The following is a 16,492-nucleotide window of genomic DNA, read 5'->3' as shown; positions in this document are numbered from 1 at the left end:
TAAGCAAGTGAACTAGAAATATTTGTATTTAGTGGGCAAAGGACAAGCTGAAGAGGATTCATTTGTGCTTCTAAACACCACATAATCAGTTTCAATTTTCCAAACACGCACTTCCTATTTTCTTGACACCACAGACACCAAAGAAAACCTGTACTAAGTGCAAGCCACTGACTGGGATAGTCTTAAGCAATTAGGGCAATCTCACATCTGTTTAATGCTTGTGTCTTACATATTACCACAGCTGAGGTTCCACACTGAGGCCCCAGGGCTTGGAAGGTTTATCAAATTGCTCTTGCGAGCTTCTCTTATCTCACCAGGAAGGCACTCCCCCCAGTGATTATGTGGAATGGCTTAAAAAATTAAACTGGGATGTTTATTGCGGCATTATTCACAATAGCAAAGACTTGGAACCAACCCAAATGTCCAACAATGATAGACTGGATTAAGAAAATGTGGCACATATACACCATGGAATACTGTGCAGCCATAAAAAATGATGAGTTCATGTCCTTTGTAGGGACATGGATGAAATTGGAAATCATCATTCTCAGTAAACTATCGCAAGGACAGAAAACCAAACACCGCATATTCTCACTCATAGGTGGGAATTGAACAATGAGATCACATGGACACAGGAAGGGGAACATCACACTCTGGGGACTGTGGTGGGGAGGGGGGAGGGGGGAGGGATAGCATTGGGAGATATACCTAATGCTAGATGACGAGTTAGTGGGTGCAGCGCACCAGCATGGCACATGTATACTTATGTAACTAACCTGCACAATGTGCACATGTACCCTAAAACTTAGAGTATAATAAAAAAAAATTAAACTGGGAATAAAGCTTCATCTGGGGACCATAGGCTCCTCATACAACCCAGCCTCTCCCTCTCCCCTCTGCACAAAAACTTGCTGTAGTTTCTCTCCTACTTCGGCTCCCAATGTAGTTACCCGGTATTTTTAGGAGCCCTTTCCCTTTTATCAGAAGGCCTCCAGAATCCCCAAGTCCTCTGGGAAGACTTCTTCCACTTCCTTAGAAAGCCTGTGATCACGGCAATCTGTTCGCTGCCTACGATGCCCTCCCTCTGGATGCTTGCTTGTGAAGCCCTCGGCTCATCTTTTCATTCTGAGCTTAAGTAGTGAGATCTGAAATTTGAGCTCCCCAGTCTGACCAGGGTTCTTCTTCCCTGTGCTGTCCTGCTGTTTCATCTTCTCCTTGTAGTCATCATACTGGATGGTCCTTAACATGGATGTCTATCTTCCTCTGTGACTACATCCTGGAGAGCAGGGGCAGGGTAGGCTCATCTTTATGTCCCTGGTGTTTGACATGGAAGAGGCAAAATGCTTCCAAAAGGACTCGTTCCATTACTGAATATCCATATGATAGATGGTTATACAGCCTTTAATACCGTGGTTTCCAAGATAGTTTAATAATATAAAAAGATGCTTACATTTTGCATAATAGAAAAAAGTGTACAAAGCTATATATACCATGATTCCAATTCTATACTCATAAAGGTATATATTTTTTATAATTATATGTATATATACATATATAAATACATACACAGAGAAAAAAGAGAGTAGAAGGAAGTGTACCAAAATCTCATCTGGTTTTGAGTTGTTGAATTCTATTTTTAATAAATATTTTTCTCTAGATTCTCTATAGTAAACATATACTACTGTTACAATCAGAAGAAAAAATGCGATTTTTAAATGAGTTGCAAACACGAACCATCTTATGATGGTGGGAGCCCCCCTAAGCTAGTTAGAACAAAAATTTGGTAAAATCAAGTACTGTTAATAAGTGTGTGGTGCTCTGATAAGTGGGAAAATAGTATGAAAGCATATATTTTGGTTCATATTCATGGTCGCCTTCTTTTCCTAGTTTCATCAGTAGCACAGGAGATACTTAAACCAGTCTGCCTCTTACAAGATTGAAAGTAATATATTTTTAAATTAAGGGCTATTCAGATCACAAAGATACAGGATTAGTCATAAAACTCTTCACTAACAGTTCTCCAGGGAGTTTATCCTCCTAGCACCCCCAGCCCCCAGAATGATCTATAGGAAATTTAAGATGAGATTACTTACAGCATCAGAACAAGACTTTGCTCTGGATGATGTGGTATATGATTAAAATGGGAGACTAACCTCAATGGTTAAAAAAGAAAAGCAGCAAGGTAGCATTTCCTTTCTTATCCAAAGGCTGTGGTATTAAATGCCACATTAACAAGCCTTCTGTGGGGAGGTCCCTTGCAAGATTATGACACCTACCCTTTTCCTTGCTCCTCATTCTCAGGAAAGAACTAAATCCATCAGGCCAATGAGATGGCCAGCCCAGTACTCTGAGTGCCTTTTCAGTTAGAACATAGATTCATGGTTAGTCTTGGGCCTTGGAGTCTGATAGCCAGGGCTGCTTGGCCTCATCACTTATCAGTGATGAACTGAGGCTCAGTTTCTCTATGTGAAAAATGGGGACAGGAATATACCTACTTTACAAAGTTACTGAGGATTCCACAAGATAATACAGGCCAAGCGCTCAGTACGGCATCTGAAGCACAAGTGCTCAAAACACGGCCATATTTGGGACCTACTTTTACTCCCACCCACTCTCATTTTGACTGATTGCTTTTCTTTTGCAGCTTCAGGTTCTTCCAGTTCAATGTATGGATTTGTTGTCACAACCATGGAAGACCTGTCCTTTACTTTTTCCTCTTTGGCTTGTGATTTCCGTATATTGATCTCAGGTTTGAGTCTTAAATCAGACCCTCCCTCTTCTCCATTGTTCCTGACTCAAATGCTGAATATTTGGGAGTTATGTGCTCTCTATTCCTGACCTAGATTTAGCTTGTGGACCATTATACAGTTGGAAAACTACTGGTTTTAGTCATACAGTCCTGAGTTAAGTCTCAGTTGTTTCTTACCAGCTGTGAGATTTCAGGCAAGTTGCTTGGCTCTGTGAGGCTGAGTAAACACTATTCTGTAACATACGGACGACATGGGCAACTGAAAGGATTCAATGTAAGTAATCTATGTGAAGCTCCTAGCAGAGGGCTAGATGCACAATAAATGCTTCTCCCCACTTTTCCTTAAGTCACAGCTGTAAAAATGTAGTCCTTTCTGCCCCAATTACATGGTTTGTTTTCCTTCTCCTCATGACCACTGCCTTGTTTATATGAATGAGACGTGGTAATATGCAGACTGATGCATTAAAATGCTACCTTATTAATTCAGGATTCCCCCCACCCCTTACTAGGAATTCATGATCACTCTGTCAGGGCCCAGGCTGAAATTTACTTTGTCAATCTAATCTTATGGGAGGGAGACAGGGAGGCCCAGGTGGAAAGGAGAGGCATGATCTGACGCACTTTGTGACCAGAACTACTTTCATGAGGTACATGATACTGGATTTGCTTCATATTTAATATATAACTGACATAATGGGCTGTCAGGAGGGCAAATGCATAATGCCACTTTAATGTCTTATGGCATCCATATAAACTGGGGAGGGGGACTGGATGATTTCCTAAATATAAACACATCCACAAACTCCACAATTTGGTAATTATGCAAGAGCCATTGTCTGGCTGTTCCCTGTGTTTTCAGGCATGTCAGGTACCCTTGCAAATTGCTCAGTTTATATGAACTTCACATTTCCCCATTTAAGCTTTGGAGCTAAACACTTGAGTTTGTCATTAATTTTATAAAAGCTTTCCATGGTTTCCTGCTAAGGAAAGAGAGTTTGGTGTCTTCTCCACAAAAATCTATACATTTCAAAATTTTAGGAGTGTGTAACAGAGAATAGTATGGGGGAGTTCAAGATTAGAATTAAAATTTAGCCTGATATAAGTATAGTTTTGGAATGTACCTCAGATTCCCAGCATATAAGGTTTCTTAAAGAAGAAAAGATAAATAAATTTGAAGACATAAAGAAAGCCTTCATTGTCATCTCCCGCCGTCAAGTCTCCTAGCAATTCTTTAATATGAGAAACCCATTTAGTTCTGTTTACCTGTTCTGGGCAATGTTGAACCAACAGACATAAAAATCCTTAGTTCCCTCAGCATCTCCTTTTTACTAAAGAAGCTGGTATCAGTGCTTATGGGGGAAGTGGGGGTTGGGGCAGGGGAACTGTCCACACCAGATTAGATCAAGTCCTGCAGAGATTCCAGGCCAAAATTATTCTAGACCTCCGGATGGTGATTCTGAATCACCAATCTTTAAAGAAACATTTTTTTTTTCTTCCAAGCTAATCCCTTTTGAATAACAATAAAAAAGTCTATTTGCAAGCAAGGCGAGAGTGAAAGAACTGAGGTGAAGAAAGCATTTCCAGTTGTACTTAGGATGCTTCAGAAGTAGTTACATTTCCCTTTCCAGTGAATAGAAAGGGAAAAAGTGTGGTTTTCCCCAGCAAACTGTTGGAGATATAAAATGCTTCTCCCTACCCCACCAATGGTGAAAACAGTAATAAAGAAAAGAAAATGCCTTGGAAAATGAATACAGAAATAGAAAACAAACACCAAGTAAAGGGTTGACTATGGCGTCCTTAGCAAACGAATGATTGAATAAATAGAAACCACATGAGAGAAAATATGCACTTTGATATTGTTTGCAAAAAAATAGAGATGATTCCTTTTTGCCAAATCAGAAACACTGACAATCAAACATTGCATTTGTTTTTATATCCATGGCATCAGTTCAATTTTTCATTAATTAAATGAGCAAGTTAGGGAATGCCTGTTTTAAGAAACTGCTCCAAAAATAACCTTGAAAAATCAGGTTAGAGATACACTATATACCCTGAGGGCAGCAGAAAGCAAAAGGGAAAATATGAAATTAGAAAGTGACCTATAATAACCACTTCACTGTTAAAGGTGACATAACATTCATTATCCATCAGGACCTAGTTTGATGTCTAATTTCACTGGCTGTCTAATTTATGAAATTAAATACAAACGAGAAAATACTTGGCCAAGGAAAAAAGTACTCTATCATTTTGTTTTCTATCAGCTGAAAATCAGCTCATTAGCACAGACAGGGAAAAGTAAGTTCCTTTACTGAAGAAAAATGTAAAAGGGGTTTTTCCCCCCAAACTGGGCTGGCAGAAGATATTGTTGATGAAAAATCTTAGATTTCCCGGTGCTTGCTATATCTTCAGAATGGAGAAATGGCTGAGGTTTTTCCCTTCATTTATTGCACCCGTATTTAAGTGCTCATTCTGTGTAAGTTCAAATGTTTGCTTTATGGGCCGAATGAAGCCTCGCAGATTTGCAATTGCAGGCTGCTGAGGATCTAATGCATCAGTGCCATCCATTTTCATGGTTCACAGATGAACAGGAAAGTTGTAACATGGTCCACTACTCTGCAGACGTTTGAAGACAAGAATTCCTCAAGGGAAACACCTCAAGTTTGCATTCAACGCAGCTCCAATTCTCTGTATTTCCCATACATACATTGCAATACTAACAGTAGAGACACCGTCTGATCTGCCCTGTGCTAAAATGTATCCTGAGTAAATGGGAACTTGAGGATGTACTGCATTTTTGAAGCAGGGGCACTAGAGGTTATTCAGAACTGTAAAAGAGGGGCCCTGCACAGGAACCTAACAGGCTGCCGGGCCTAGAACAATCAATGGAGTGCAGAGCACTGAACTGGCAGGAGTCCGAACTGGGTAAGCTGCAAGCCCTCCCTGGGCCCAGGTTTTTCTCACCAATAAGTGAAGGCTTTGGGAAGGGATACCTCGAGCTCAGGTACTTATTTTTCTGTTGCAGCTCATTTGTTTCAAGATCTGAAATTCTGTTTGCCAAAACCCCTTAAGAATGGGAAGAAAGTGATTTTTTTAAATAAAGTGATTCACAAAACCAAGATACTGCCAAAGAAAGAAATACCTCAACCTACATCACCTGGACTTTCTTTCTGCCAACTTCCTTGCTTTTGCTTGTCTGGCACCTGTCTGATGGAATGCTGTGTGCCTGGCGGCAGCTGCCTTTTGAAGCGACCTTTATTTTCAAATGGGTTCTTCTTTACCTATTAAATCCCATCCCTCCCTCTGCCCTTTGTGGAACTGGCCTTCTACCTAAACCTAGTTCCATCTGCTCTAAATGTTACATGTTTCCTCTATAATCTTGAAACAATTCTCCAAAACTGTCTATATATATTTGGATGAAAAGTGTCAACTGTACGGAAGTTGTTTGGTTTTCTATTAATCATTTACTTGTCTCAGCAGATATCGCCACACAGATAATAGAGACTAACACGGGTCAAAGCATATAGACAACTGTTAAAAAGAAATAACATGTCATACAGTTTGTGACACTCCACAGATGTTTTTGTACTTTGATGAAGAATGTGGATACTACAAAAGAAAATCAGGTTTTAACAAAACTCTTACAGAAATGACATATCCAATATATTCATATATATATACACACACATTGTGTGTGACAGGTTGGGATGTGTGTGTGTATATATGAATATATTGGTGTATATATATATTTACTTTTATTTATGCATGGGATACAACAATACACCTTTTTTTCTTCATATGAACCACCCTCCCACTGCCCATTAGGTGCTAGTCAGTACTATTTAAAATACAGAAATCCTGTTCATTAAGATATCTTAATTAAAATAGACATTTCTTCCCTTAGAAAAAGAATTAAAACCTTTTAGGGCCTAGCTTTAAAAAGCAACATGCTACAGCTGATTTATTTTGGTAGTTGTTTTTATGGATGTGAAAAATATTACCACTGCAACTAGCAAGAACTATAAATGATACATTATTGCAAGTGTTCTAAAAAATCAGAACAAAACTAATTTATTATAGTTCTGTCTTCATTATACACCACGTGTTGGTGAGTTAAACACAACAAAATTGTCTTTTCTTTTAAAAGTGTCTACTAAAGATAAAAAGCATAAGATAACAATTAACATGTAGTTTGTTACATTAAAAAATCTGATATACATATTTCTATTGCCTGTTAGCTTGTTCTAAGCCTCTTTAACTATTACAACAAAAAAAAAAGGAAAGAAAAAGAAAATTCATTGTTTAAAGGCAAACATTCAATTCAGTTGATACAACATTACAGTACAGTCAACTAACATCATTCAACGAAGGTAACAAGTCTAGCCTTAGCTTCTTGAGTTAAAAGTCTGTAGACCAGATTGCTACAAAAGTTTCAATGCTGCTTCAAAACCGTATGTTAGCTTTTTGGAGGACAAAGTACTTTCTACGGATGGCTTCAGAAGGGGTCACGCTACTGGTAAAAGCACAGGGGAACCCCAACCTGTCATTAATCATTTTATTGAGCACTGTAGTTAGAACAGCATTATTGAGTTTAGCACAACAACTAAAATAAAATAATAATAAAATAACAATCATAATAATGATAAGAATAAAAACCAAACACAGACTGGAAGCCTAGAGTCGCTGCCAGCCGTGTCAAACCCTTGCGATACGCTATACTAAAAAAATTTGAAATATCCACCCGTCCTCTCCACTCTGCCACAAACTAGCAAAGTCAAAAATACAAAAGTCTTCAACTTGTTCACTTTTGCAGAATAAAGCAAAAACGTCTTTGTGCTCCTTACTACCAGAAGCAAAATATCCTCTGAGTTACCACATGTAATAGCTTCTGGATGTGTCGACCTGGGTTGGCTTGGTGTCTGCAGAACCATCTTTGTCTTTCTCGCTGTCACCTTCCCAGAGGTTAATGAGTGGTGGGTACAGCTCATTTAGTGGGATTGAAGAGGTTTTTTGCATATACTTTTTTAATGAGTGGTGGTAGTTTTTTCTCTTAAATCTTTTGGCAAAGTACACAGCAATGGACGCAAGGCTAATGACGGCAAACATAGACCCCATTACTGCAGCAAGGGCTGTACTGGTTTCTTGATCAGAGATGTCCAGTGCGAAGGCGGCATTTTTGGTTGTGACATTTACGCATGACTTTTGAGTCTGCTGATGAATATTGGACACTGTGAGACACACTTCATAATCTGTGGAAGGCTGCAGATGTGTTAGGTTGTATTCATGGACATCAACTGGGACCCTGGCAGTATATGTTATGTGAGGGTTATCAATCTTCATGGTGGCAGACGACCATTTTAAGTTTGACGTCATGACATTGGAATTAACTTTCCAGGACACTAAGATGGAATGGGATTCTGTCTGCTTGACGTATATTTTTAGCACCTGGGTACCATCCAGAAGGGTCCCATTAACCTTAATTGTTGCCACCCGAGTGTCTGCCCCTTGGACATTCTGGGCAACACATGTGTATCTTCCTGAGTCTTCAATTTGTATGTTAGATATTTCCAAGGTACCTTCGCTACTTAGCTTGTATTTATCTGAAAGGGTTTCCACAGTTATCTTATTTCCAATGGGAGTGACCCAGTAAATTTCAGGTTCTGGCTCAGCCATGGCTCGACAGTCTAGGAAAACCGTCGTGCTGATATCCACGTTTAAACGATTTGGGAAGCTGTCGTGAGATATCATTGGGAGGCACTGTTCACTCGAATCCTGGATTAAAACTTCCTTCACCTGGTGCCCTTTATATTCGGGCGGCATGGCACAGAACATGGATAGGGGCTCCATGAAGCGGATGTTGGTTTTGTTGGAGTTAATCCAGTGGATCACACAGTCACACCTGAGGGGATTGCTATGGATACTGATCTCACGCAGATTGGGGAGGGATTCGACTGTCTTTTGGTAAATGGCATTCAAGGCATTGTTGTTCAGCATCAAGCTTTCCAGAGCAGGGACACTTCGGAAAGCCAAGCGGTGGATGTAAGAGAGTTTAGGGTTATTGGTGGCTTCCAGCTTTGTGAGTTCAGGCAAGTTATCCAGGGCATAGCGGTCGACAGAAACGAGCTCGCCCATATTGTTGATTCCCAGTTCTTTTAACCGAAGCATATTTTTGAAGTCCCCTTCTTGGATTTTGTGAATGGGGTTTTTGTTGAGGTCTAAGAATTTCAAATTTGGAACTTTTTGCAGGGCAAGTTGAGGGACTTTAACCAGTTTGTTATCATAAAAAGACAGGCTCTCAAGGCTATCCAGACCCACCAAAGCATTTCCAGGAATATCAGTGAGATACATTCCTGCCAAAACTAAGCTTCTCAAATTTGCGAGGGGTTTGAAGTTCATATCCAGAATTCCAATCACAGGGTTTTCTCCGATCATGAGAATTTCCAGGTTGGGTGTAGAATCAAACCAGCGACTATCAATAACTTTCAGTTTGTTGGAGTTCAGGTGGAGCCTTAATAGATTTTTTAAGCCTGCAAAAGCATGAGCAGAAATAGTGCTAATTTGGTTGTGGTTGATGTAGAGTTCTTGAAGGTTGCTGAGGTCTTGTAGACAGTAATCAGTCATCTCTGTAATCTGATTTTCCTCCAAATGCAGCGTTGTGAGCTGGGTTAGGTTTGCCAGCCCGACCTCCTTAATGTTAGTAAAGTTGTTTTGGGAGAAATCTAGTTCAGTCAAGTTGAAAAGCTGCTGCAGCTCATCCACAGTCTTCGCGATGTTATTGCTCTGTAAGAGAAGCACTTGTGTGTCACTAGAGAGGTTACTGGGAATCCTTGTTAAGCGGAGGTCATTGCAATCAACAGTGGTGGCTTCTCTGTAAGTTGACTGTGGGGTAAACCAGGGACGAATTTCACATACGCAAAGTTGTGGACACTCACTATTCTGTATGGAAGACTCGGTTAATGACGTCATTAGTAGGCCCAGCACCAACTGGCAAGCTGCTATAACAAAGCTCATCCTAGCCATGCTGGCTTGCTGAGCAAGCTCAACTCCTGACACCCCAAAGTTTTAACAAAACGTGAACACTATATTGTGATATGTAGGACAGCGAGCAGAAAATGTAAACATTCAAGCAAAGTCTTGGTTGAGCTGTGTAGAATTCCAGAGTCCAAAGGGATGGTTTTCAGGAGTTTTCAAAAGGCAGAAAGCAATTTAGAGTCTTTTAACTGTGTCTCTCAGTTCCAGGCATGTGCACAGGTCCGTGGCATGAGTTATTTCAGCCAAATTGAAGTCTGGAGATGTGCCTGAAAATTAGATTAGGACAGATGTTATGCTTATTGCATATACTTTCTACATTATAGCCTTTCTTTTGTTTACTAAAAAGGCACAGTCACTCGCAAATCTAGTATTGAATACATTCAAAATCCATTGAAGATAACAAAATAGGCTTTTAAATTGTAGGACATTCTTACTATATCCCACTTACTATACTAAAACTAGTTTTAGAACTCCTTCACTTTTACAATTAAATTGAGATTCCATGTACCACTAAAGTCATATATGACTGTGTACATTTGTATGTATACACATGTAAAGTCACTAAACATGCACACACACACACACAAATGCACACACTCATACATACTTAATAGGAACACTAAGAAAAAGCCTGCAGATGTCTTTTCTTTAAAAACAAAGATGTCTTTAGAAACTACATGTATTTATAGCTCCAAAAAATTAAAAGTTCATTCCTAGTGAAAGCAAAACATGAAAGGTAGTTTATTAAAGACTCAGAGCTAATTTTTAGTTATTTACATTTTAGTTACTACCTCATTTGTCTCCTGGAAGTCTTTCTTTTCTAAATGGTACATTCTGCAGACATATTCAGCCAATGCTTTTCTAGCTCAATTATTCCTATGCAAAAAGTTAATTTAATATCCTACAACATGGACGAAAATATCAAAAACATGCTTGAAAGATGCCAGTCATAAAAGATCACATATTTTATGATTCCACATATACAAAGTATCCAGAATAGGACACCCTGCAGGGACAGAAAGTAATTTAGTAGTTGCCTGTGGCCAGGGGTATGGGGGGGCACAGTGGGAAGGGTGCTAAAGGCTACAAAGTATCTTTTTGAGATGATGAAAATATTCTAAAGATTGTGGTGATGGTTGCACAATTCTGTGAATATTCTAAAAACTCTTGACTCAAACATTTTAATGAGCAAATTATGTTATGTGAATTATATCTTGATAAAGCTATTATTTTTAAAGTTAATTTAACATAACTAAAAAAGGAAAACATCAGTTTTTCCTATATTTGAATAGCCACATCAGATCTTGACTGACTAATAAAAGGACTTCATTCTGTCATACCATTGGTCTCCATTAAAAACACAAACATACACAATAGATGTATTTGTATCTCACACAGATGATTTCATTAATCTCGTGAGAATGTCACTCACTGCTTAATAACTGTTGACCATGAACATGTTTATATAACCTCTTGAAGCCTCAAGTATCTTCAGCTATAAAATGGGGTTGCTCATACACGTACAGTTCTCATAGGATTATTGAGAAAATTAAGGGAATCTATGTAAAGTTGTTAGTGTAGTAGCTGACTCACATTATATGCTCACAAAAGTTAATAATTGTTATTCATCATCTTGTATCTCTAATCCATTTTAGTTTTAGCTAAATAGTGGTTGTCAGATGACAAGTGAAAGAAGGAAAGCTGAGGATACTTGTTTTTATTAACCATCATCTGTTGATTTCAATAAAATCCTCTGAAGTCAGGTATGTACTGCTCACCTGCTGGCAAAGATAATATTAGTAGTTAATGGTTCCATTTTTTCTGCATTCCAATCAGGTGTAAAAAGCCATTATGGATCCAGTGTTTGTCTTGCTTTCCCAAACTGGGCCATTCACTTGCTAAAGTATTCGAAGCAGAGTTACATGTTTCCTGGTGTTTGTCTTGCTATAGTGCACTTGAGTCTTGAGCACTGAAGGAACTTCAGTGACTAGTGTATTCTTCACTTTCCTACTATAAGGACCTAATAAAATAGAGCATATGTGTTTAAACCCAGTGCTCAATACATAGCAAGCTCTGAATTCATGCTAGCTGCTATTATTAACCTTTCGACTTTGTAAAACATAGTTATCTTTGTGACTAAGAGTATAAGAATACAAATGGCCAATAGTAAAACTTATGTATTTAATGAGTCATATTTTCACAGTAAGAAGGAAAAGTCCTACAACTTTTTTGTTATACAAAATATGAAAACTGCATTACTGGTCTAACAATAAAAAAAAAAAATTAAGTCCAGATTCTGGCAAGTGTGAGACAGGAGTAGGAAATGATTGTATAAGTGTGTTGCCTGATACTAGATGCCTGCTAGTCTGTGGGAGGAAACATACATTTGGCATTCTTCTCCCTCCTCCCCATCTCCAAGTCTGGTTACTTTACCATTTATTATGTAGTCTTGTGCCACCATAAAGAAAGTTTGGCCAATGATGGACCGCATATACAATGGTAGTCCCATACAGTTGTATTAATAGTACCATATTTTTACTATACCCTTATGTTTCAATACACAAATACTTGCCATTGTGTTACAATTGCCCATTGCCTTCAGGATAGTAACATGCTATACAGGTTTGCAGCCTAGGAGCAATAGGGTATATCATATAAGCCACATATATCATATAGGCTACATACCACCTAGGTTTATGTAAGTATACTCTATGACATTTGCACAATGACGGAATCACCTAATGACACATTTCTCAGAACACATCCCCATCATTAAGTGACATGCTTGTATTTGCAAAACTTTTCAGTATTATAAAACTAGGTGACTCTGACTTTTATCTGGAAATTCTATGAAATGAAAAAATACAGGCTGGGCGCGGTGGCTCACGCCTGTAATCCCAGCACTGTGGGAGGCTGGCAGGGGGCAGATCATGAGGTCAGGAGTTCGAGGCCAACCTGACCAACATGGTGAAACCCTGTCTCTACTAAAAATACAAAAATTAGCTAGGCATGGTGGTACGTGCCTGTAATCCTAGCTACTCAGGGGCCTGAGGCAGGAGAATCGCTTGAACCTGGGAGGCAGAGGTTGCAGTGAGCCAAGATGGCGCCACTGCACTCCAGCCTGGGCAACAGAGCAAGACCCTGTCTTAAAAAAAAAAAAAAGAAAAGAAAACATACCACAGAGAATAACATTTTTATTATTAACTCCACAAAGTGATTTCACTCTTGTTTCTGTTGAGAGTAATCTTGAAACAGGTGCACTGGCCACAATACATTGTTAAGAAAACCTCTGCCACAGGTTATTTCTCAATCATAACTCAAAATAGAAAACCAAAAGAATAAAGCTACCTTTCATAACTGAGATAGAATTTCAACTAATTTTTTTTTTTTTTTTTTTTTTTTGAGCCAAAGTCTCGCTCTGTCGCCCAGGCTGGAGTGCAGTGGTGCGATCTTGGCTCACTGCAACCTCTGCCTCCCGGGTTTAAGCAATTCTCCTGCCTTAGCCTTGTGAGTAGCTGGGACTACAGGTACGTGCCACCACGCCTAATTGTATTTTCAGTAGAGACAAGGTTTTGCCACGTTAGCCAGGATGGTCTGGATCTCCTGACTTCATTATCCGTCCACTTCGGCCTCCCAAAGTGCTGGGATTACAGGTGTGAGCCACCGCACCCAGCCTCAACTAATTTTTATGTTTCGATTGAATGTAAGGAAATGTACCAAGAAGTAAAATATGTATTAAAGTTGTGTGAGAGACTTCCAAAACAGTCTGTTAGTATTGAGAAATAGCCTTTATGGGGCTATAGGTTCAACATTATTATAGCTAATGCCCCCATTTTAGTTTAAATTATATGATTTGAGATAACTGTGTTGAAATGTTCAAATTTTTCTTTGACATACACGCATACCTTTTTCAACCAGCTAACCAACCAATCAACCATGGAAACTCAGAATGTTAGAAATCAGATCAAGCACAGAGGAAGACATTTTTTTCTCCTACATTCTATAAGAATGTATGTATAAGAATTTCCTCTCCACATCCTAGAAGACATTCCTTTGGCAGCAAGGAATTAAACATCCTTAATAAAAAAGGAGATGTTTAAGATATTTCTATTTGTATTTAATTCTGAATTCTCTTTAGCAAATTTCACCAAATTTTTTTAATGTGACATTATACATAGAACAACTTTATTATAGAGTCCTTAAGCCAGTTTAGATGTTTACAATGTATGGCATTTCTCAGGAGCTACTCGCCAATAGTGTTTAAATGTAAATCCATTATCACAACAAGAAAACTATAGACCAATATCCCTAATGCATACTGATGCAAAACTTCTCATATTAAAAAGATTATATACCATGAATGAGTTGGATTTATACCGGGAATGCAAGGAAGGTTCCATATGTGAAAAACAATCAGTATAATATGCCACATTAACAGAATGAAGAAGTAAAAACACATGATCATCTCAATTGATGCACAAAACCATCTGACAAAATTCAACACTTTTTCATGATAAAAACACTCAACAAACGAAGAATGGAAGGAAAGTACCTACACATAATAAAAGTCACATATGAAAAGTCCACATTTAAAATGATTCTTAATAGCAAAAAACTGAAAGTTTCTCCTCTAAGAATGGGAACAAGGAAAGGATGCCTATTCTTGCCATTTCTATTCAACACAGTACTAGAAACTCCAGTCACAGCAGTTAGACAAGAAAAATAAATAAAAGGCATTCAAATGGAAAAGAAGTAACATTGTCTGTTCCCAGATTACATAATCTTATATACATAGAAAATCCTAAAGATCCCACAAAAAACCCACTAAAACTAATAAATGATGTTAGCAAATTTGCAGGATACAAAATCAACACACAAATGAGTTATATTTCCATAAACTAACAATGACTAATCTGAAAAGGAAATTAAGAAAACAACCCCATTTACAAAAGTATCAGAAAGAATACAATGCTTAGGAATGAACCGAACTGAGGAGTAAAAAGACTTGTACAATGAAAATTGTAAGAGATAACCAAAATAAATCAAAGATGGTATAAACACAATGATGAAACATCCCATGTTTATAGACTGGAAAATTTAATATTGTCATACTGTCTGTAACACCCAAAACAATCTACAGAATCAATGCCATCTCTATCAAAATCTCAATGGTAATTTCTACAGGAAAAAAATCTAAAATTCATATAAGATCAAGAGATTTTAAATTGCCAAAGTAATCCTGAAAAAGAACAATGTTGGAGACTTCACACTTCTTGATTTCAATACATACTGTAAGGCAACAGTAATCACGATGGTGTGGTACTGACATAAAGGCAGACATATAGACCAATGGAACAGAGTCCAGAAATAAACCCTTCTATACATGCTCTTTATGATCTTTGACAAGGGTGCCAAGACTATACAATAAAGGACAGTTTCTTCAACAAATTGTGTGAGGAAAACTGGATATCTACATGAAAAGAATGAGGTTGTACTCTTACCTTATGCCATATACAAAAATTAACTCAAAATGCATTAAAGACCTAACCATAAGACCTAAACCTATAAAACTCCTAGAAGAAAACATAAGGGAAAAGCTTCAGGGTATTTGGCAATGGTTTCTTAGATATGACACCAAAAACACAGGCAACAACAACAACAACAAAAGACAAATGAGTTGATTTCAAACTTAAGGTCTGTGCATCAAAGGAGATAATCAACAGCGAAAAAAGATGACCTATAGAATGGGAGACAATATTTTTAAATTATATATATGATAAAGGGTTAATATCCAGAATATATTATAAACTCCTACAACAAAATAACCTTATTAAAAAATGGGTGAAGGGCTTAAATAGACAATTCTCCAAAGACATACAAATGACCCACAAGCATATGAAAAAATGCCCCATATCACTAATCATAAGAGAAATGCAAATAAAAAGCACAATGAAATATCACCTCATACTCATTAGGATGGACACTATCACAACAGAAAATAACAGGCATTGGAAAGGATGTAGAGAAATTGTAACCCTTGTTCACTGTTGTAGAGAATGTAAAATGGTGCAACCATTATGGAAAACAACATAGTGATTTCTCAAAAAACTGAAAATATAATCACCATATGATTATATCCCAGTTCAGGGTACATATCCAAAAGAATTAAAGCAGAATCTTAAAGAGATATTTGTACACCCACGTTCATTGCACCTATTATTATTCACAATAGCCAAGAGGGAGAGGCAGCCCAAATGTCCATTGACAAATGAATGGATAAGGAAAATGTGGTTTAATTAGATCCCATTTGTCAATTTTTGCTTTTGCTGCAATTGCTTTTGGTGATTTTGCCTGTGCTTATGTTTTGAATGATATTGCCTTGATTTTCTTCTAGGGTTTTTATAGTTTTGTGTTTTACATTTAAGTCTTTAATCTATCTTGAGTTAGTTTTTTTTATAAGGTGTAAGGAAGGGGTCCAGTTTCAATTTTCTGCATATGAGTAGCCAGTTCTCCCAGGACCATTTATTAAATAGGGAATCCTTTCCCCATTGCTTGTTTTTGTTAGGTTTGTCAAAGATCAGATGGTTGTAGATGGGTGGTCTTATTTCTAAGTTATAAAAAGAAACAAGATCATGTCCTTTGCAAGGACATGGATGAAGCTGGAAGCCATTATCCTCAGCAAACTAACGCAGGAACAGAAAACCAAACACCACA

At 37.9% G+C, this 16,492-nt stretch overlaps 2 protein-coding genes across 4 annotated transcripts in view; one reads left to right on the top strand and one right to left on the bottom strand.

Annotated features, from left to right (window-relative positions):
• Positions 1–16,492, top strand: part of SUMF1 (sulfatase modifying factor 1) — a 636,667-nt gene that overhangs the window by 610,078 nt on the left and 10,097 nt on the right. The gene's annotated exons all lie outside the window — the stretch shown is intronic.
• Positions 6,261–16,492, bottom strand: part of LRRN1 (leucine rich repeat neuronal 1) — a 48,302-nt gene continuing 38,070 nt past the window's right edge. For 2 of the 3 annotated variants that reach the window (XM_063805296.1, XM_009444779.5), the window contains exon 2: positions 6,261–10,044. In XM_063805296.1, coding sequence (XP_063661366.1) covers positions 7,616–9,766 — 2,151 coding nt within the window. In that variant the 5' untranslated portion in view covers positions 9,767–10,044 and the 3' untranslated portion in view covers positions 6,261–7,615. Of the gene's footprint in view, positions 10,045–11,556; positions 11,799–16,492 lie in introns of all 3 variants that reach the window. The other variant, XM_526119.9, reaches the window with a different exon arrangement.

This window comes from Pan troglodytes, chromosome 2, assembly GCF_028858775.2.
Source record: "Pan troglodytes isolate AG18354 chromosome 2, NHGRI_mPanTro3-v2.0_pri, whole genome shotgun sequence".
NCBI lineage: Eukaryota > Metazoa > Chordata > Mammalia > Primates > Hominidae > Pan > Pan troglodytes.
Note: the sequence above shows the minus strand (reverse complement) of the source record. Positions and strands in the feature narration are given on the sequence as shown.